Raw genomic sequence first — 23,724 nt, forward strand, 5'->3', positions numbered from 1 at the left:
GGACTTTCTCACATCCACACGCGCCAGAGGAGGCTGGCGGGGGGAGATGTAGGAGGACGGGCTCACTGTAATGGCCGGAATGGAATTTATGGAATGGAGTCAAACATGCGTTTTCAATTCCATATATTCAATTCCAGCCATTACTGTGAGCCCGCCCTCCTATAGCTTCTCCCACCAGCCTCCTCTGACACACACACACATATAGTCACACGTGCACACGCACACATAAGCACGCGCGCAACACACACACACACACACGCACGCACGCAAGCAAGAAAACACACACACGCACACAGCCTTACTTGTGAAGAGATCTTCCCTGTATGGTGGTAAGATTGGAGAACACTGATAGATCTGACAGTTCTTTAGGCCACGACTGGATGGCTAGGATATCTGGACAGCAGACACACATACAATGGTTCAGCAACCTTAGTTTACATCCATGCAAATATATACACCTAGATAACACGCACGCACACACGCGCACACACACACGCACGCACGCACGCACGCACGCACCTGTTATCTCCTGGACAGAACGGAAGACCTCCAGCTTCTTAGGGTCCAGAGGTGGGATATTCTTATAGTCATCACTGGAAAACACAGAGCAGCTCTACTCCACAGTACACACATGTACCAACGATGAGGACCAACGAAACAATCAGTGGAACCCCAAATGCTCCGTGTGTAATAAACTCACTTACCCAAGAATCCCGGTGACCAGGAAGTGCAGGCTGCCCTGTATCTTGGTGCAGTTGATGAAGCTGTCGATGTTACTGGAGTCTACCGTTTGTCTGTGCTCAGGACCTGTGCCCTCACAGGCTAGATTATGGAACAGGGAGAGAGAGATATTCTCCTCTTTAGTCATGGGAAAACTGTCATCATGGATCTTCATAACTAACCCATGCTTCAATACCATAACCCCAAAGACCCGCAGTGCGTACGTGTATCATTGAGCACACTGTGTTGTACCAATATGCGCATACCAGAGCAAAATGATAGAAATAATCACATGCAATCCTTGCACAAACTACCAGCATAATCTAGCAGCAGTAAATCAAGAGCCATTGAAAGTGAATGGAGGCCTGGTGTGTGTAATTGACTGCTGGATCTACCTTTAGGGCACAGTCCTCCACAGAGCTCACACTGCCTCTGACCAGTCCTCTCCACCTCCTTCTTGTCTGGAGGACAGCCACTCACACAGGAGCTGCCGTCCACCACGAAGTGGGCTGCGAGGGAGGGGGGAGAGAGAGAGGAGAGAGGGGGGAAGGAGGGAGGGAGGGAGGTAAGACATACGGAACTCAAAAGGAAGAATGTTATAATACCAATGGAATACACACACACAGGGAGGGTACTCACTGGGGCAGTGGGAGACGCAGATGGATCCGTACTGATACTTGGCGTTGGGGTTCGTCTCCATCTGAAACGTCTGCTTGTTGTAGATCAGAGTCTGGGGACACTGGGGCACACAGGACCTGGAGTCGTTGAAGTGGCCACACGCCTGGGAGTAGGGAGGTAGACACACACGCACACACAAACACACACGCGCATACACATGCGTGCGTACGCACACACACAAACACATATACAGGAATGAATCACAAACTGCTTTACATTATCAATCTTATTAGGCTTAAAAGGCCTACTCCATCACTTAAAGCTGTTTAGATCGAAAGAGAGAGAATTGAATTGAGAGAGAGACAGAGAGAGAGACAGACAGAGAGAGAGAGAGACAGAGAGAGGGAGAGTGAGAGAGAGAGACTGGGAGAGAGAGGGAGACAGAGAGAGAGTGAGAGAGAGAGACTGAGAAAGAGGGAGACGGAGAGAGACAGTGAGTGAGAGAGAGAGAGAGAGAGAGAGAGAGAGAGAGAGAGAGAGAGAGAGAGAGAGAGAGAGAGAGAGAGAGACAGAGAGAGAGAGAGAGACAGAGAGAGGGAGAGTGAGAGAGAGAGACTGAGAGAGAGACAGAGTGAGAGAGACAGAGAAGAGAGGAGAGAGAGAGAGAGAGAGAGAGAGAGAGACAATGAGAGAGAGAGACAGAGAAAGAGGGAGACGGAGAGAGAGACAGAGAGTGAGAGAGAGAGAGAGAGAGAGAGAGAGCGAGAGAGAGAGAGACAACGAGAGAGAGAGAGAGAGAGAGAGAGAGCGAGAGAGGGAGAGAGAGAGAGAGAGAGAGAGAGAGAGAGAGAGAGACAGAGACAGAGACAGAGACAGAGAGACAGAGGCAGTACTCATCACTCACAAAGCAGTCCATATCCTGAGGTCCACTACAGCCACCTGCACACTCTATGTGACAGCAGTCCCTGGGGCTGGTCCCGAAACAACGACCGTTACACTGAGGGGCACACACTGTCTTCGTCACTGAGGGGGACAGAGAGGGGTTAGTGAGGGGACAATATGGCCAACAACATGTGAGTGAGCGAGCTGGAAATAGAGAGAGGGATAGATAAAGGATAAGAGAGAAAGAGAGAGAGAGAGAGAGAGAGAGAGAGAGAGAGAGAGAGAGAGAGAGAGAGAGAGAGAGAGAGAGACCATCCAGAGAGAGAGAGAAAGAGAGAGAGAGAGAATGACCACCATTAAGAGACCATTCACAGGCCATTCAGACCATCCAGAGACCATTAAGAGACCATCCAGAGACCATCCAGAAACCATCCAGAGGCCATTCAGAGGCCATTCAGAGACCATTCACAGACCATTCAAGGACCATTCAGACCATCCAGAGACCATTCAGAGACCAATCAGAGACCAATCAGAGACCAATCAGAGACCATTCAGAGACCATCCAGAGACCATTCAGAGACCATTCACAGACCATTCACAGACCATTCAGAGACCATTCAGAGACCATCAAGAGACCACTCAGAGACCACTCAGAGACCATTCAGAGACCATTCAGAGACCATTCAGAGACGCCCAGAGACCATTCAGAGACCATCCAGAGACCATTCAGAGACCATCCACAGACCATCCACAGACCATCCACAGACCATCCACAGACCATCCAGAGACCATTCAGAGACCATTCACAGACCATTCAGAGACCATTCAGAGACCATCAAGAGACCACTCAGAGACCACTCAGAGACCATTCAGAGACCATTCAGAGACCATTCAGAGACCATACAGAAACCACCCAGAGACCATTCACAGACAATTCAAAGACCATTCAGAGACCATTCACAGACCATTCAGAGACCATTCATAGACCATCCAGCGACCACCCAGAGACCATCCAAAGACCATTCAGACCATCCAGAGACCATTCAGAGACCAATCAGAGACCATTCAGAGACCATCCAGAGACCATTCAAATACCATTCACAGACCATTCAAAGACCATTCAGACCATCCAGAGACCATTCAGAGACGCCCAGAGACCATTCAGAGACCATTCAGAGACCATCCACAGACCATCCAGAGACCATTCAGAGACCATCCACAGACCATCCACAGACCATCCAGAGACCATTCAGAGACCATTCAGAGACCATTCACAGACCATTCAGAGACCATTCAGAGACCATCAAGAGACCATCCAGAGACCACTCAGAGACCATTCACAGACCATTCAGAGACCATTCAGAGACCATTCAGAGACCATACAGAAACCACCCAGAGACCATTCACAGACAATTCAAAGACCATTCAGAGACCATTCACAGACCATTCAGAGACCATTCAAAAACCATCCAGCGACCACCCAGAGACTATCCAGAGACCATTCACAGACCATTCAAAGACCATTCAGAGACCATCCAAACACCATCCAGAGACAATCCAGAGACTGACCACAGACCATCCAGAGACCATTCAGAGACCATTCACAGACCATTCAAAGACCATTCAGAGACCATTCAGAAACCTTTCAGAGACCATTCAGAGACCATTCAGAGACTATCCAGAGACCATTCAGACCATCCAGAGACCATTCAGAGACCATCCACAGACCATCCAGAGACCATTCAGAGACCATTCAGAGACCATCAAGAGACCATTCAGAGACCATCCAGAGACCATTCAGAGACCATCCAGAGACCATTCACAGACAATTCAAAGACCATTCAGAGACCATTCAGAGACCATACAGAAACAACCCAGAGACCATTCACAGACCATTCAAAGACCATTCAGACCATCCAGAGACCATTAAGAGACCATTCGGAGACCATTCAGAGACCATCCACAGACCATCTAGAGACCATCTAGAGACCATCCACAGACCATCCAGAGACCATTCAGAGACCATTCAGAGACCATTCAGAGACCATTCAGAGACCATACAGAAACCATTCAGAGACCATTCAGAGACAATCCACAAACCATTCAGAAACCATCCACAGACCATCCAGAGACCATCCACAGACCATTCAGAGACCATTCGGAGACCATTCAGAGACCATCCACAGACCATCTAGAGACCATCTAGAGACCATCCACAGACCATCCAGAGACCATTCAGAGACCATTCAGAGACAATCCACAAACCATTCAGAGACAATCCAGCGACCATCCAGAGACCATTCACAGACCATTCAAAGACCATTCAGAGACCATCCAAACACCACCCAGAGACCATCCAGAGACCGTCCACAGACCATCCAGAGACTATTCACAGACCATTCACAGACCATTCAGAGACCATTCAGAGACCATCCACAGACCATCCAGAGACCATTCAGAGACCATTCACAGACCATTCAGAGACCATCCACAGACCATCCAGAGACCATTCGGAGACCATTCACAGACCATTCAGAGACCATTCACAGACCATTCAAAGACCATTCAAAGTCCATTCAGAGACCATCCACAGACCATCCAGAGACCACCCACAGACCATCCAGAGACCATCCACAGACCATCCAGAGACCATTCACAGACCATTCAGCGACCATTCACAGACCATCCATAGACCATCCAGAGACCATCCAGAGACCATCCACAGACCATCCACAGACCATCCATAGACCATCCAGAGACCATTCAGAGACCATCCAGAGACCATTCAGAGACCATTCAAATACCATTCAGAGACCATCCAGAGACCATCCAGAGACCATCCAGAGACCATTCAGAGATCATTCAAAGGCAGAGCAGGCAGAGATCAACTTACAGATCTGGCAGTGCACTTCATCAGGCCCCCAGCAGTTCTCCCCACAGGAGGGGTGACAAGGCCCTACAGATAATGGAACATCATTACCAGTCAGATATAGCAGCCAATGGCTCACCCAGGAATAGCGGTCAAAGAGGTCAAAGTTCATGCTCTAGCCAGAGTCTCAACCGGAATCCTGATCTCTTTTTTTATTTTCCAAATACATCAGATCAGGCTCTAATCAAATCAAAATCAAATCAAATGTTATTTGTCGCATGCACCGAATACAACGGGTGTAGTAGACCTTACTGGGGGGTCCATATAAATAGTCTGGGTGGCCATTTGATTAGTTGTTCAGCAGTCTTATGGCTTGGGGGTAGAAGCTGTGAAGGAGCCTTTTGGTCCTAAACTTGGCGTTCCGGTACCGCTTACCTTGTGGTACCAGAGAGAACAGTCTATGACTTAGGTCATAGCTCTAACTACTTGTCCTATTCTAATGGACAGACACTGACCTCTCTCGCCGTTCAACTGGATGTCAATGGGAGCATTGGCCCTATCCCTGTCCCTCACAATATCATCCCAGTTCACCGAGGGACCATATCTCAGGAACCTGTTGTGGACGATCTGGACGCCTCCCTCCAGAATCTCTGTAGAGAGAGCGAGTAAGAGAGAGCGAGAGAGAAAGTGAGAGAGAGAGGGGGAGAGGGTGAGGGAGAGGGAGAGAGAGAAATCAGTTGGCAGGAATTCTACAGGGAGACAGTTCCAATTTGACTCTCCTTACATTAAACAATAACCCAGACTTGCAGGAGCATGTAGGAAGAACCTGCTCTTCTCTGGGAAGCTGGAGGGTTTGTGTAAGATGTTAGACACATGTACACAAGCACACAGATACAACTGAAGGTAATACTGGAAACTCTGCTTTCACAGTATGGGTAGCGTCCCAAATGGTGAATGATTGCACTACTTTTGAACAGAACCTATGCTTTATAAAGGTAATTAGGTTTCCATTTGGGATGCACACATAATCATTAATCAGGTCTTCAACATCAATCCTCCTTCACCCCCCCACCCCACCCCACCCCCCACCCACACTCGCCATGCTACACTACACACCTGTCTGCACACTAAGGGTGTGGTGTACTACAGTAACCCCAAGAGATTCCTAGCTACTGCCTCCCACACACTCGATACACCACATAGTGTCTTCTCAAGTATTTCACTATCCACATTGGTAAGAGCAAACACATTACACATTCTACATTGTTTGACCTCCTTGTCTGGACTCTATCCTCTTCTCTTCTGTTCTCTTTATCATTTCTCCTCTGTCCACCCTCTTTTGTTTTTCCTCATTTAATTGGTAATCTATTAGTTCTCTCTCTAAGATTGTGGACATGAAGCTAGGGTTAGGGTTGTGGTTGGGGCTAGGGTTGAACCGGGATGTGGATATGAAGCTAGGGTTAGGGTTGTGGTTGGGGCTAGGGTTGAACCGGGATGTGGATATAAAGCTAGATTTAGGGTTGTGGTTGGGGCTAGGGTTGAACCGTGATGTGGATATGAAGCTAGGGTTAAGGTTGTGGTTGGGGCTAGGGTTGAACCGGGATGTGGATATGAAGCTGGGGTTAGGGTTGTGGTTGGGTCTAGGGTTGAACCGGGATGTGGATATGAAGCTAGGGTTAGGGTTGTGGTTGGGGCTAGGTTTAGGGTAATACTTTAAATAGACTGCTAAACAGTCCATTAGTGGTACCTGAACTATCTGCACTGACTCTATCTTACCCTACGCACGCTCACTAGACTTTATATACACACCATATACACACTCACTCACACACACCAAACTATCCCTCCCACACAAAACCAACACACAACACACAAACAATATACACTCACACACTTTTACACTCATCATATGCTGCTGCTACTCTGCTCTTTATTTTACTCTTATTATTATCTATCCTGATGCCTAGTCACTTTACCCTGCCTTCATGTACATATCTACCTCAAATACCTTATTATTATCTATCCTGATGCCTAGTCACTTTACCCTGCCTTCATTTACATATCTACCTCAAATACCTTATTATTATCTATCCTGATGCCTAGTACTTTACCCTGTCTTCTATTACATATCTACCTCCATACCTCGTACTTTACTGGTAATGCCTGCCTTCATTTACATATCTACCTCAAATACCTTATTATTATCTATCCTGATGTCTAGTCACTTTACCCTGCCTTCATTTACATATCTACCTCAAATACCTTATTATTATCTATCCTGATGCCTAGTCACTTTACCCTGTCTTCAATTACATATCTACCTCCATACCTCGTACCTCCACACATTGATCTGGTAATGCATATACTGTAGCTCCACATTGATCTGGTACGGGTACTCCCTGTATATAGCTCCACATTGATCTGTTACTGGTACTCCCTGTATATAGCTCCACATTGATCTGTTACTGGTACTTCCTGCATATAGCTCCACATTGATCTGGTACTGGTACTCCCTGTAAATAGCTCCATATTGATCTGGTACTGGTACTCCCTTAATATAGCTCCACATTGATCTGGTACTCCCTGTATATAGCTTCACATTGATATGTTACTGGTACTTCCTGTATATAGCTCCACATTGATCTGGTACTGGTACTCCCTGTATATAGCTCCACATTGATCTGGTACTAGTACTCCCTGTATATAGCTCCACATTGATCTGGTACTCCCTGCATATAGCTCCATATTGATCTGGTACTGGTACTTCCTGTATATAGATCCACATTGATCTGTTACTGGTACTTCCTGCATATATCTCCACATTGATCTGGTACTGGTACTCCCTGTATATAACTCCACATTGATCTGGTACTCCCTGCATATTGCTCCATATTGATCTGGTACTGGTACTCCCTGTATGTAACTCCACATTGATCTGGTACTGGTACTCCCTGCATCTCCTCCACCCCTTCCTCCCTCTCCTCTCCTCACCGGTGAGGTGTGTGAGTCCCAGGTGCTGCAGTCCATTGGAGCCCTGCTTGGGGTAGTTGAGGAACACAGAGAGGGCGAAGCCCCGGTCGTACAGGCTGTTACCACGGATCACCCGCAGCTGTTCCAGAGGCAGCCGTCTGAAGTGGTTCATGGCGATTAGGATGTAGCCCGTTACCTCTCTGATGGTCTGGAGGGACAGGAGTTAGAATAAGGTTAGAGACAGTCACATTAACAGATTACTTCGATTACCAGCGGAGGCCTCATGGACATGTCTCATGGACTAGAAGAAGAAGAAGATGACAACAACAAAAACAAGAACAAGAACAAGAACAGAGAATAGAACAAAATGGCTGCTCTCTCACCCCTAGGAAGGAGAAGTCCCAGTCAGCCTCTATCTGAGTGATCTCCAGGTTACCCATAATAATCTCGCAGCCTGTGTAGCGGTCCTTGATCAGGTTGTACTGGTTCTCCTGAGATCCTGTGGAGCTCAGCCCATTCTGGGTACCAGGACACACCACTGAGGAAACACACACAGGGAAGAAGGGGCATCAGACGACAGACTGTTTGTTGTCAGAGTTATTCATATAAGGAATCAGTCAAATTCCATAGCATTTTTCTACAAATACTTATGTCACAATGTGCTCAACAGACTTAGTGTACCTGGACATTTGGATTCATCACGTTGATGAGGGATCTATAATTGTGATGAATAATCTATTGACACTTTGTCTGATGTTTTTGTGCATTGATATGTCTGAAACATGTCTGTAGCAGTGTCTGTAGCTGTGTTTGATGTTAGATCTGTCGATATGTCTGAAACATGTCTGTAGCAGTGTCTGTAGCTGTGTTTGATGTTATATCTGTTGATATGTCTGAAATGTGTATGTAGCTGTGTTTGATGTTAGATCTGTTGATATGTCTGAAATGTGTCTGTAGCTGTGTTTGATGTTAGATCTGTTGATATGTCTGAAACATGTCTGTAGCAGTGGCTGTAGCTGTGTTTGATGTTAGATCTGTTGATATGTCTGAAATATGTCTGTAGCAGTGTATGTAGCTGTGTTTGATGTTAGATCTGTTGATATGTCTGAAATGTGTCTGTAGCTGTGTTTGATGTTAGATCTGTTGATATGTCTGAAACATGTCTGTAGCAGTGTCTGTAGCTGTGTTTGATGTTAGATCTGTTTATACAGTGGGGAGAACAAGTATTTGATACACTGCCGATTTTGCAGGTTTTCCCTACTTACAAAGCATGTAGAGGTCTGTAATTTTTATCGTAGGTACACTTCAACTGTGAGAGATGGAATCTAAAAACAAAAATCCAGAAAATCACATTGTATGATTTTTAAGTAATTAATTAGCATTTTATTGCATGACATAAGTATTTGATACATCAGAAAAGCAGAACTTAATATTTGGTACAGAAACCTTTGTTTGCAATTACAGAGATCATACGTTTCCTGTAGTTCTTGACCAGGTTTGCACACAACTGCAGCAGGGATTTTGGCCCACTCCTCCATAAAGACCTTCTCCAGATTCTTCAAGTTTCGGGGCTGTCGCTGGGCAATACGGACTTTCAGCTCCCTCCAAAGATTTTCTATTGGGTTCAGGTCTGGAGACTGGCTAGGCCACTCCAGGACCTTGAGATGCTTCTTACGGAGCCACTCCTTAGTTGCCCTGGCTGTGTGTTTTGGGTCGTTGTTATGCTGGAAGACCCAGCCACGACCCAATGCTCTTACTGAGGGAAGGAGGTTGTTGGCCAAGATCTTGCGATATATAGCCCCATTCATCCTCCCCTCAATACGGTGCAGTCGTCCTGTCCCCTTTGCAGAAAAGCATCCCCAAAGAATGATGTTTCCACCTCCATGCTTCACGGTTGGGATGGTGTTCTTGGGGTTGTACTCATCCTTCTTCTTCCTCCAAACACGGCGAGTGGAGTTTAGACCAAAAAGCTCTATTTTGGTCTCATCAGACCACATGACCTTGTCCCATTCCTCCTCTGGATCATCCAGATGGTCAGTGGCAAACTTCAGACGGGCCTGGACATGCGCTGGCTTGAGCAGGAGGACCTTGCTTGCGCTGCAGGATTTTAATCCATGACGGCGTAGTGTGTTACTAATGGTTTCTTTGAGACTGTGGTCCCAGCTCTCTTCAGGTCATTGACCAGGTCCTGCCATGTAGTTCTGGGCTGATCCCTCATCTTCCTCATGATCATTGATGCCCCACAAAGTGAAATCTTGCATGGAGCCCCAGACCGAGGGTGATTGACCGTCTTCCATTTTCTAATAATTGCGCCAACAGTTGTTGCCTTCTCACCAAGTTGCTTGCCTATTGTCCTGTAGCCTATCCCAGCCTTGTGCAGGTCTACAATTTTCCCTGATGTCTTTACACAGCTCTCTGGTCTTGGCCATTGTGGAGAGGTTGGAGTCTGTTTGATTGAGTGTGTGGACAGGTGTCTTTTATACAGGTAACGAGTTCAAACAGGTGCAGTTAATACAGGTAATGAGTGGAGAACAGGAGGGCTTCTAAAATAAAAACTAACAGGTCTGTGAGAGCCAGAATTCTTACTGGTTGGTAGGTGATCAAATTCTTATGTCATGCAATAAAATGCTAATTAATTACTTAAAGATCATACAAATGTGATTTTCTGGATTTTTGTTTTAGATTCCGCCTCTCACAGTTGAAGTGTACCTATGATAAAAAATTACAGACCTCTACATGCTTTGTAAGGAGGTAAACTTGCAAAATCGGCAGTGTATCAAATACTTGTTCTCCCCACTGTATGTCTGAAACATGTCTGTAGCAGTGTTTGTCGCTGTGTTTGATGTTAGATCTGTTGATATGTCTGAAACGTGTCTGTAGCAGTGTCTGTAGCTGTGTTTGATGTTAGATCTGTTGATATGTCTGAAACGTGTCTGTAGCAGTGTCTGTAGCTGTGTTTGATGTTAGATCTGTTGATATGTCTGAAACGTGTCTGTAGCAGTGTCTGTAGCTGTGTTTGATGTTAGATCTGTTGATATGTCTGAAACGTGTCTGTAGCAGTGTCTGTAGCTGTGTTTGATGTTATATCTGTTGATATGTCTGAAACGTGTCTGGAGCAGTGTATGTAGCTGTGTTTGAGTTTATGTCTGTTGATATGTCTGAAACATGTCTGTAGCAGTGTATGTAGCTGTGTTTGAGTTTATGTCTGTTGATATGTCTGAAACATGTCTGGAGCAGTGTTTGTCGCTGTGTTTGATGTTAGATCTGTTGATATGTCTGAAATGTGTCTGTCGCAGTGTCTGTAGCTGTGTTTGATGTTAGATCTGTTGATATGTCTGAAACATGTCTGGAGCAGTGTTTGTAGCTGTGTTTGATGTTAGATCTGTTGATATGTCTGAAATGTGTCTGTCGCAGTGTCTGTAGCTGTGTTTGATGTTAGATCTGTTGATATGTCTGAAACATGTCTGTAGCAGTGTATGTAGCTGTGTTTGATGTTATCTGTTGATATGTCTGAAACGTGTCTGGAGCAGTGTATGTAGCTGTGTTTGATGTTATCTGTTGATATGTCTGAAACGTGTCTGGAGCAGTGTCTGTAGCTGTGTTTGATGTTATCTGTTGATATGTCTGAAACATGTCTGGAGCAGTGTATGTAGCTGTGTTTGATGTTAGATCTGTTGATATGTCTGAAACATGTCTGTAGCAGTGTATGTAGCTGTGTTTGATGTTATATCTGTTGATATGTCTGAAACGTGTCTGGAGCAGTGTCTGTAGCTGTGTTTGATGTTATCTGTTGATATGTCTGAAACGTGTCTGGAGCAGTGTTTGAAGCAGTGCAGGCCATAACCCCTCTACATGTAGTGGACCAGGCCTCAGGCTGATAGAGGGTGGATGGGGCGGAACATGGTCTTGCCAGACAAAGAATAGCATTGTAAAGGTCTGAGCTATAAATGTGAACAGTGTGTCCCAGTCAGACTCCAAGTAAGAGTGATGAGTGATACAGTGACAGATAGTGTGTGTGTGTGTGTGTGTGTGTGTGTGTGTGTGTGTGTGTGTGTGTGTGTGTGTGTGTGTGTGTGTGTGTGTGTGTGTGTGTGTGTGTGTGTGTGTGTGTGTGTGTGTGTGTGTGTGTGTGTGTGATAGAGGACCCACAGTGCTGAGATCATGGTAATGGGACAAAAGGCCATGTGTGAGAGGAGAGCTCCAGTCTGGTCAAAGGAGGGGAGATAGAGAGGCAGGAAGGAGACATGGAGACCATCTCTTATTTGCCACTTATAACAGTCACATTCACAGATATTGTGCAGTGTAAGCTCTGCACATTCACCGTAACATCTCTCTATGTTGTGCAGACACATTCATGGCGGCTATGCATATGCTGAATGTGCAGGGAAGGCTCCTCCAATCGAAACAGCATCGAAACACACAACACCATATTGGCACATTCTATCAGATTTTGGCTACATTGTGCATCTGCATATACGCAATAGCTGAGAAGGGTATCCTTCCCCCAAGGTTGACAATCCACAGGAGACAAAGCAAATCTACTATACAGTACTGTCATCTAAATCTATTCCATAGCTATTCAACCCGAGAAGTTGCATGCGTGACTGGACACAATGAAATGAAACTGTTCTTCCTTATTAATACATTAGTCATTACCTTCAACTGTCTCAACTGTGTTGGCAGCTGTAGCTCACAATTGAATGGGAACACCTTATCACTACATCTGAACTTCAGCTTCTCGGGTGCTCTTCTTATCAGTGACTTGTGAATGATATCAGAGGATGACTAATACATGGAGAGCTGAAAGTTGACAAGGATGGCTCTTAAAATGTTGAGAAGTCTCGGAGGCGTGCGCACTCGCATGGAAGGACGCATGCATGCGCACGTACGTACATAGGCGCGTACTTACGCACACACACACGCACTCACATCCTATGGGTAATCCATATCTTTGTACACTCGCTCATTCACACATAGTCCTGAGCAAATATTTTCCCAGAAGAGGAGTGGAGTTAGAAAGGACAACACAAAGCACCTAATCCAGCCACAGCACACACTGATTCGGGCTCAAAGGGCAGTTTTAGCCCTCTGCAAACACATAGATGGGAGTGTGGACTGGACAGAAAAAAAAGAGAGAGTGAGGAAAAATCCATCAGGAAGTAAAATATAGACGGATGCACACAAGCACATATTCCTATTTTGCTGAAAGCATGGAAGCATGAAACGATATCTTATCTATCAGAGCATTGGGATGTTGCATTAATAACTACTCAATTCCAACATGAACAGCAAAATACACAAACTACAACCAACTATTGTATACACCCAACTCAGCGCTCCTCACTGGTAAACAACCGCCAACAGTCACTCAAAGCAACAAGTGTCATCAATTTGAATGAGCCAATTGACCTCCAGTGTCCTTTACAACAGGGGCAATAGACTCTCAGTCACTTGTGTCCCCTGGCACTGGATATCAGCTCTGTGTGTGTGGCACATTGCCAGCACTGGCTAAATGGCTGACATATTACTGCAATCAGAAAGGCTTATTACAGTGTGGTAATGTAGTGTAGCAAAAGTTCCCTCCTCTGAGAAGAACAGAGCAGCTATCTGATCTCTAAAATAGAGGGAAGGGGGGGGTGAGAGAGATAGGGGAGAGACCGGAGAGAGAGAGAGAGAGAGAGAGAGAGAGAGACAGAGAGCTGGAGCTAGAGCGAGAGAGACAGAGAGAGCGACAGAGAGAGAAAGACGGAGAGAGCGATAGAGAGAGAGAGAGAGAGCTAGAGAGAGAGAGCTAGAGCGAGAGAGAGAGAGAGAGAGAGAACAAGAACGGGAGAGTGAGAATGAAGAAAGAAGGATGAAGAAAGAGAGAAGGATATAGAAGGTTTTGGTTAATGACTGAAACGGTCAACTGAACACCCCCCAGGAGGTGCTTAATGAGGCATATACAGAGTCAACCTTGTTTATAGTCTACGCACAACAGGACATTGTCTACCTTTATTGAGTCGACATGTTCTCGTCCCACAAAACATCCCATGAGTTGCATGAAACCAACCGGGGGTTTCCCACTTTCGAGTGGATGAAACAGCACCGAAAACACTTCGGTCTATCATCACCTGAGTCCACCGTAACAACCTGACAAAAGCCTTGACTGATACTTCTTCTAGTGTTGGAGATGCTGACCTGTCACTGTCAGGGCCACAGGTACTTGTGCTGTGTTCTGCTCTGCTCTACTGTTCTGCTCTACTGTGACTCAAGAGGGCAGACAGGTGATTCATCTACAGTCACCAAGACCAGAAGATAGACCGACACATCCCCTCACGTGAAACGTGGAAAAGAACAGTAAACAGTGTATCAGTGTTTTGTTACTTGGGGTGTTTTATGTTTTTGTGTGCGCCCCAGGAAGAATAGCTGCTGCTATTGGGGATCCGAATAAACCAAACCAAACTTTGGGAACAGGAATGTAACCTCTTGAGAAATAGACTTTTGTTTGTTTGTGCGTCCGTGTGTGTGTGTGGTTTGGTTTTACTATCCTTGTGGGTACCAGAAGTCTAGGATAGTAAAACAAGGAACATTTGGACCAGTGGGGACATTTTGCCGCTCCCCACAAGGAAAATGGCTATTTTAGGCTTAGGGGTTAGGTTTAGGGTTAGGGTTACAACTAGGGTTAGGGTTAGGGTTAGGCTTAGGGGTTAGGTTTAGGGTTAGGGTTACAACTAGGGTTAGGGTTAGGGTTAGGGTTAGGGGTTAGAGTTAGGGTTAGGCTTAGGGGTTAGGGTTAGGGTTACAACTAGGGTTAGGGTTAGGGTTAGGGGTTAGGGTTAGGGTTAGGGTTAGGTTTAGGGTTAGGGTTACAACTAGGGTTAGGGTTAGGAGTTAGGTTTAGTTTTCAGGTTTAGGGGTAGGGGTTATGGAAAATAGGATTTTGAGGTTAGGGTTAGGGTTAGGGGTTAGGTTTAGGGTTAGGGTTACAACTAGGGTTAGGAGTTAGGTTTAGTTTTAAGGTTAAGGTTAGTGTTAGGTTAAGAGTTCAGGTTTAGGGGTAGGGGTTTTGGAAAATAGGATTTTGAGGGTTAGGGTTAGGGTTAGGGTTGGGGTTAGGGGTTAGGGTTAGGGTTACAACTAAGGTTAGGGTTAGGAGTTAGGTTTAGTTTTAAGGTTAAGGTTAGTGTCAGGTTAAGAGTTTAGGTTTAGGGGTAGGGGTTATGGAAAATAGGATTTTGAGGTTAGGGTTAGGGTTAGGGTTAGGGTTAGGAGTTAGGTTTAGGGTTAGGGTTACAACTATGGTTAGGGTTAGGAGTTAGGTTTAGTTTTAAGGTTAAGGTTAGTGTCAGGTTAAGAGTTCAGGTTTAGGGGTAGGGGTTATGGAAAATAGGATTTTGAGGGTTAGGCTTAGGGGTTAGGTTTAGTTTTAAGGTTAAGGTTAGTGTTAGGTTAAGAGTTCAGGTTTAGGGGTAGGGGTTATGGAAAATAGGATTTTGAGGTTAGGGTTAGGCTTAGGGGTTAGGTTTAGTTTTAAGGTTAAGGTTAGTGTTAGGTTAAGAGTTCAGGTTTAGGGGTAGGGGTTATGGAAAATAGGATTTTGAATGGGAATCAAGGATAGTAAAACAAACGTGTGTGTGTGTGTGTGTGATACATTCTCATGAAAATGATCAAAACAATTCAAGAATGCTTGATTAAAAGAGTATGAACAGCCTATACACACTGAATTGATTTCCTGGTTTACAACTCTATATGCAAAGTTTGTCGTTTATTTTTTGGCTATTTGATTTAGTGACACATATCACCATTCATAAAATCACCTACCTTCCTGTGTTTGAGACGACGTGTGCTGTAGACATGATATAAATATAACACACAGAACGGACACCTGCCAACAGTCCATATTTAGGTCCAAACCAGTCCAATAATAACCATGTCCAGATCGATCAGGTCGGTTTAATCCCCAAGATGTCCTCGATTTGTTAATGAGACGTTCGTTTTTAAAGGCAATAAAGATCAGCAAATTATGGCTTCAAGATTTTCAGAAGACTCCAAGTCCACTTTCAGTTGATGATAGGTCCAGGTTTCAGTATCACGGTGACTTCAGCTTTCACTGGGATACGTAGCCTAAAGTTAATTTACAATGTTGCAATATCTTGAAACAACAACAAAAAACATCAACGATTTTTATTATTTTTTATGCAATTCTGAGATGGTCCGTCAATTTCGGAGTTTGGCAAACGTGAACTAGTTTTTTTTACGCTCAGCTCTCACTCCCAAGCCGTGATCCACACCAGACAGTTCACTTGATTGGCCAGATCAGTTTGTTTTGCCGCTCGGAGGTCGTTCCTTCTGAGCGCTGAGAAAATCAATTTCATGTGGCTACTGTAAAACATTACCAGAATATTTGCAACGAATAAAAGGTCAAGGATTCATCTGATATACAATTATATGAAAACAACCATATCTAGACAAATGTGTAAGTTATATCACAGTAAATAAGCGTATTATAGTAATGGAATAAACCAGTTGATGGATCCGTTTTTTAATCTGGTTATTGCTTGGGAGAATCCTGTCGTTAAAATTATTAGGCTTACACAGACATTCAGTTACTCAAATTGATGAGAATAATAACAAGTGTAGGCTAATAACAACATACTTGCTTATCCATGAAAATACTTATTAAGAAAAGCCTAGCATGCTTCCCGAAACTATATAAGAACTGTATTTAGCATAATCCTAAACGTGGGTATTTTTGTTCCATGTAGAGTATTTGGGATGGGTCCAGTGTTACTTTCATTCAGTGTCAGGGTTAGGGTCTGAGAGGCTGTGCTGTCTCTATGCAGTGAAGGGCAGTATTGTTCTCCAGCCCTGTCAACTGGTTAATCAGTGCTGCTTTGATACGTATGGAGTAGCCTGTCACAATGGCATCATTGTCAAATGGTCAAGTGACATCTGATCCCAAACCCAGAACATAGAATCTATGCTACAGAAGGGAACACAGAACACACAACACAGAACACAGAACAGGGCCAACATTCCATGGCATGTGACACTCTGAAAAGAGAGCAGCTAACTTCACAGGAAATAAATAGCTGGTTGTGATGAATATGTAACACAGTGTTGTCGTTTCCGTTTCCATAATGAGGGACTATAGATGAGCTGATGTAAAGATATATTCACACACTTAGACAAAGCATAGTAGGTTGAAAATGTGTAGGAACAGTGCCATTTGACTGATGTACACGAGTTATACAGAACAAGAATAGACTGACGAGTTTCAGAAGAACGGTCTTTGTTTCTGACTATTTTGAGCCTGTAATTGAACCCACACATGCTGATGCTCCAGATTCTCAACTAGTCTAAGGCCACCTATGTAGATATTCCATAACAAAATCTGCCGTTTCCAGCTACAATAGTCACTTACAAAATGTACACTGTATTTCTGATCAATTTGATGTTATTTTAATGGAACAAAAAATGTGACCCCAAACTTCTGAACGGTGGTGTATATAGACACTTATATGGTATTTATAGATTTGTTTTAAAAAACGTGTAAACATAGTATCTTATTTTATTCAAACAAACATGTTTACTTTAAAGTAATTTGACAATTTGAATAGTGGATCCATCTAGTGGCTGCAGGATGTGACCATTTACCATTTCTCTCAGGGCCCGATTCTGACATAGGAAATTACGCCTTTCCGAGGCACTTCTCAGTAGTTGGTATTCAGACTTACCTTATGAAGGTGCATAATGGGCTTTGCAGGTGTGGTTCCCTTTTCCACTCTGAATAAATGTAATTTAACTGCTGAAAACCCTCTCACTTGCTGGCCAACAGATTTTCTTGTGGAGTTTTCATTCAATAAAGTTTTCAGCGGTGGAGGCTCCTCAGAGGAGGAAGGGGAGGACCATCCTCCTCAGATAATTTCATAAAATTAAAAATAGTGAAACGTTAAAAAATGTATCATTTTTAGATAACACTATACTAAATATATATTCACATCGAGAAATCATTTGATAAAACGTACATTTTTGCAATGAAGGTCTACAGTAGCCTCAACAGCAATCTCTGGGGTAGCACCATGGTGTAGGCGAAGGACAGCTAGCTAGAGAGAAAATAACAATAGTTCAACAGTTTTGAACAAATTCATTTCTTCAAAAATGAAGGAGAAGTAACAGAGGGGGAGAGAGAGAGTAATATTTCCTTGTATTTTTGTTCTCACTTTCGACGGGCCCACCGTCGAACTGCTAAACTGCTTGCTGTACACTGTACTGCATGATTGTAGCGGATTTACAAGCGCGTTAGTTCTAGCAGCTATGTTGACTATGACGTTAGCTAATATGGTGACAATGATGTAGACTGTGTGTAGCGGTTAGTGGTTAAGTTATGAAGGTTTGGCTTGGAAAGGTTTTTCTGCCTGGTCACTGACAGCTGTTGTATTTGTGAACTGAAGTCCACAATCAAAGGGAAAAGGTGAGTGGACGAGAGCGTGTAGATGTGAGAAGGAATTATACAATGAGCAAAGAAATCATGCTGTTTGTATGTGGCTGCTATGAAAGTGAACTGCCGATTCTGTTGAAAAACTTTTCTTAACGGAAGCAAACGTAACCAAACGTAGAAAAACATACCTGAATTTGTCCAATAGAAACTCTCATTTGCAAATGTTGGATTAATGATGACGGAAAGCGTGTGCGAGGCGGTATTGAATGTGTCACTGTCTGTCACCTTGATTATTTATATTTTTCTCTCGACCTGTGAACCTACGATGCATACTTAAATTCGTAAGCAATCTCATGAAGGGTACAGGGACAATTAGAGTATGATGTACTAGCCTAAACCCATCAATGTTGCATTGAGCAATGTTCCATTCAAAGGTGAATGGAATATGAATGACAGTCATCCAATATGCAGTAATAGAATAAAAGGCCATGCTCATTAAAAAAATGGCACTGACCACCACTGGTTTTCAGTACAGCCATCCCTTTAAATATGGTGTACCTTTTAGTTCAATAGAATATACCGAGAGACCTGTTCAGAATATTAGGAATCCATAGAAGATACATCACAGCACAGTCGAAAAGATATGGCAAACACAAATAAAAAATGGATGGTGTTAAGAGATAGATGGGAGGGATTGAGTGGAGCTGAAGGATGGGACTAAAAACAACTATTTATTTTACTAGGCAAGTCAGTTAAGAACAAATTATTAATTACAATGTATTTTTTTTTAAACCCGGCCAAACCCTCCCCTAACCCGGACAATGCTGGGCCAATGGGGACTCCTGATTGCCCTATGGGACTCCTGATCACGGCCGGTTGTGATACAGCCCGGGATCAAACCCGGGTCTGTAGTGACACCTCTAACACTGCGATTCAGTGCCTTAGACTGCTGTGCCACTCCTGAGACAAGATAACTAATGTACAATATACTGTGTCCGTAAAATGTACTGAGGTTCAGAACATTTTTAAACAGCACAGTTAAATATATGGCAAACAGAAATCCAGATGGATGGTCTTCAGAGATAGGTGGGAGGGGTTGAGGGTAGCTAAAGGTTGGGATTAAAAACAAACAAAAGATAACAATTGTAAAATATATTGTGACTATCAGAAATCAAGGTAAGACCCAGATTCAGACACATCAAATTGACAATGGTTTAATATTCCAACAGGGGCAGGCAATAGACAGATCAAGGCAGGCAGGGGTCAGGAAACCAGAGGGGGGGCAACGGTACCGGACGGCAGGCAGGCTCAGGGTCAGGGTAGGCAGAGGTCAACAATCCAGAGGTGGGGCAAAGGCACAGGACGGCAGGCAGGGTCAGGGGCAGGCAGAGTGTTCAGGCAGGCCGGCTCAGAGTCAGGACAGGCAAAGGTCAGGAGACATAGGGCTGTGAGACATAGGTTTGACTCTGGACTCATGAAAGGTGGGATGTATACGAAGGGTACGGGGCAACAGAAGACGAACAACAGAGGGGCTAATAATCTTGGAGATGGGAAATGGGCTGATAAACCAGGGGGAGAGTTTGCAGGATTCCAATCGGAGGGGCAGATCCCAGGTGGATAGCCGTACCTTCTGCCCGAGACGATACTGGGGAGCCGGGATCTGATGGCGATCCGCTTGTCATTGATACCTGGAGGTGGTCTTGAGGAGGGCCGACCGGGCTCTGGGCAGAAGGTACACCGAACTCTTCCTCCGGCTCGGGGAAGAGCAGGGGCTGATATTCCAGGGAACACTCAAACGGAGATAAGCCCGTGGCAGAGCAGGGAAGGGTGTTGCGGACGTACTCAATCCACACCAACTGCTGGCTCCAGGAGATGGGGTTGGTGGAGACCAGGCAGTGCAGAGTAGTCTCAAGCTCTTGGTTGGCTCACTCTGACTGGCCATTGGACTGAAACCAAGAGGACAGACTGGCGTGACAACCCAATGAGGTCACAGAATGCCTTCCAGAACCCGGACAAGAACTGAGGCCCCCGGTTGGAGACCATGTCCACGGGCAGTCCATGGATCCGGAAGACGTGCTGCACCATGAGCTGAGCTGTCTCCTTGGCCGAGGGTAGTTTGGGGAGAGGAATGAAGTGAGCGGCCTTGGAAAACTGGTCAACCACAGTCAGGATGGCAATGTTGCCCTCAGACCCGTGACAAAATGCAGGTATATGTGGGACCAGGGATGGTGAGGGACAGGCAGTGGTTGAAAAAGACCAGCCAGGGCTTGTCAAGAAGTCTAATTCTGAGCACTGACCTTGCAGGCAGAGACAAATGCAGCGATATCCGGAACCATCGTAGGCCACCAAAAGCGTTGTCGCACAAAGGCCAGGGTCCAGTGTCAGGCACAAACATTCGATTATCAGGCCCCCCCCCAGGTTTTGGCTGGGACTGCTGTGCCTCCCGGACCTGTTTCCCTATACCCCAGTTGAGTGCCGTCACCTGGCACGAGGTGGGAAGGATGGTCTCGAGTTCCAGGGTGGTACGGTTGGGACTATTGTGGTGGGACAGTGCATCCGGCTTGACATTCTTGGATCCCGAACAGTACGAGAAGGAGAAGTTGAACCGTGTGAACAGCAGGGCCCATCTGGCTTGCCTGTAGTTGAGGCGCTTGGCAGTGCAGAGATACTCCAGGTTCTTGTGGTTGGTCCACCCGATGAATGGGTGTTCCGCCCCCTCCAGCCAGTGCCTCCATTCCTCCAACGCCAGCTTCACCGCGAGAAGCTCACGATTCCCCACATCGTAATTCCTTTCCGTGGCGTTGAGGCAGTGGGAGAAGAAGGCGCAGAGAAGATGAGGATGTCATCTAGTTAGACAAAGACGAACCGGTTCAACATGTCGCGGAGATACTCGTAGTGACCACTGGCCATGTTGAAGGCGATCTTCCACTTGCCTTCCCGTATCCGCACCAGGTGGTAGGCGATCCATAGATCCAGCTTGGAAAACACGGTGGCCCCCTCAAAGGCAGTGTAGATGAATGGTAGCGGGTAGCGGTTCTTCACCGTTATGTCGTGGAGACCCCGGTAGTCAATGCATGGGTCTTGTGCTTCTTCTCCACAAAGAAGAACGCTGCACCGGCGGGAGAAGAAGGACAGATGAATCCTGCAGCAAGGGATTCCCCAATGTAAGTCTCCATCGCCTTGGTCTCTGATCTCGACAGAGAGTACAGTCGTCCCCGGGGCAGAGTCGTGCTAGGGAGAAGGTCAATCCCGCAGTCATAAGGTCGGCGCTGAGGGAGCGAAATGGCCTGGGCCTTGCTGAACACCTTCCAGAGGTTCTGGTAAACCGTGGGAATGGTGGAAAGGTCCGGGGCACCTTCCGAGCCCCCAGGAAGACGTCCCGGGGCGGGTTGTTTCCCATTAAACCACTCAAGTGTTGCTTTAGCAGTATGCTTAGGGTCATTGTCCTGCTGGAAGGTGAACCTCCGTCCGAGACTCAAATCTCTGGAAGACTTTCCTTGATGGCCAAAAAGCTCAATTTTAGTCTCATCTGACCAGAGTACCTTCTTCCATATGGTTGGGTAGTCTCCCTCTCTGATTAATGCCCTCCTTGCCTGTTCCGTGAGTTTTGGTGGGCGGCCCTCTCTTGGAAGGTTTGTTGTGGTGCCATATTCTTTCCATTTTTTAATAATGGATTTAACGGTGCAGCGTTGGATGTTCAAAGTTTCTGATATTTTTTTATAACCCAACCCTGATCTGTACTTCTCCACAACTTTGTCCCTGACCTGTTTGGAGAACTCCTTGGACTTCATGGTGACGCATGCTTGGTGGTGCCCCTTGCTTAGTGGTGTTGCGGACTCTGGGGCCTTTCAGAACAAGTGTATATATACTGAGATCATGTGACAGATCATGTGACACTTAGATTGCACACAGGTGGACTTTATTTATCTAATTATGTGACTTCTGAAGGTAATTGGTGTCACACCCTGACCTTAGATATCTCTGTTTTGTTTATATTTTGGTTAGGTCAGGGTGTGACTAGGGTGGGTACTCTAGTTTTTGTATTGTCTAGGTTTTTTGTATGTCTAGGGTTTTTGTAGGTCTAGGTGATTTGTTTGTCTATGGTGGCCTCATATGGTTTCCAATCAGAGGCAGCGGTTTATCGTTGTCTCTGATTGGGGATCATATTTAGGTAGCCATTTCCCTTTGTTGTTTGTGGGATCTTGTCTATGTGTAGTTAGTTGTCTGTCAGCACTCGTTTGTATATGGTTTCGTTTTGTTATATTGTTCAGTGTTCATTATTTTAATAAATAAGAATGTATGCATATCACGCTGCGGCTTGGTCCGATCCTTATATTGAACGTGACAGAAGATCCCACCAAAAAAGGACCAAGCAGCGTGTTCAGGAGGAATGAACCTGGGAAGAGATTCTGGATGGAGCAGGGCCCTGGGCCCAGGCAGGGGAGTATCGGCGTCCGAAGGAAGAAATAGAGGCGGAACGGCGACATTACAAGGTGTTATACAAATGAGGCAAGCACGAGAGGCAACCCCAAAAATGTTTTTGGGGGAGGCACACGGGGAGATTGGCGGAGGTAGGGTTTAGACCTGAGCCAACTCCCCGTGCTTACCGTGGGGAGCGTGTGACTGGTCAGGCACCGTGTTATGCAGAGATGCGCACGGTGGCTCCAGTTCGCATTCATAGCCCGGTGCGCTCTATTCTAGCTCCTTGCATTTGCCGGGCTAGAATGGGCATCCAGCCAGGACGGATGGTGCCGGCTCAGCGCTCCTGGTCTCCTGTACACCTCCTTGGACCAGGATATCCTGCGCCGGCTCTGCGTACTGTGTCTCTGGTGCGTCTGCACAGCTCAGTGCGTCCTGTGCTAGCGCCCCGTACTTGCCGGGCTCAAGTGAGCATCCAGCCAGGACGCATTGTGCCAGCTCTACTCTCCAGGCCTCCAGTGCGCCTCCACAGTCCAGTACGTTCTGTGCCTTTTCCCCGCACTCGCCCTGAGGTGCGTGTCACCAGCCCGGTATCACCACTGCAGGCACCACGCATCAGGTCTCCAGTGCGCCTCCAGAGTCCAGTACATCCTGTGCCTGCTCCCCGCACTCGCCCTGAAATGTGTGTCTTCAGCCCGGTACCACCAGTGCCGGCACCACGCATCATGTCTCCAGTGCGCCTCCACTGTCCAGAGCTTCCGGCGACAGTTCCCAGTCCAGAGCTTCTGGCGACAGATCCCAGTCCAGAGCTTCCGGCGATAGT

At 45.8% G+C, this 23,724-nt stretch overlaps 1 protein-coding gene across 1 annotated transcript in view; it reads right to left on the minus strand.

Annotated features, from left to right (window-relative positions):
- LOC118360338 (receptor tyrosine-protein kinase erbB-3-like) overlaps positions 1-16,348 on the minus strand; it is a 33,381-nt gene extending 17,033 nt beyond the window's left edge. The window contains exons 1-11 of the mRNA XM_052482458.1: positions 15,863-16,348; positions 8,443-8,597; positions 8,081-8,267; positions 5,605-5,739; positions 5,114-5,176; positions 2,243-2,361; positions 1,360-1,501; positions 1,116-1,229; positions 705-822; positions 520-593; positions 303-393 (exon numbers count right to left, since the gene is read on the minus strand). Coding sequence (XP_052338418.1) covers positions 303-393; positions 520-593; positions 705-822; positions 1,116-1,229; positions 1,360-1,501; positions 2,243-2,361; positions 5,114-5,176; positions 5,605-5,739; positions 8,081-8,267; positions 8,443-8,597; positions 15,863-15,941 — 1,277 coding nt within the window. The 5' untranslated portion in view covers positions 15,942-16,348. The remainder of the gene's footprint in view (positions 1-302; positions 394-519; positions 594-704; positions 823-1,115; positions 1,230-1,359; positions 1,502-2,242; positions 2,362-5,113; positions 5,177-5,604; positions 5,740-8,080; positions 8,268-8,442; positions 8,598-15,862) is intronic.
- Between the last annotated feature and the right edge of the window lie 7,376 nt (positions 16,349-23,724).

Source organism: Oncorhynchus keta, chromosome 27, assembly GCF_023373465.1.
Source record: "Oncorhynchus keta strain PuntledgeMale-10-30-2019 chromosome 27, Oket_V2, whole genome shotgun sequence".
Classification (NCBI taxonomy): Eukaryota; Metazoa; Chordata; class Actinopteri; order Salmoniformes; family Salmonidae; genus Oncorhynchus; species Oncorhynchus keta.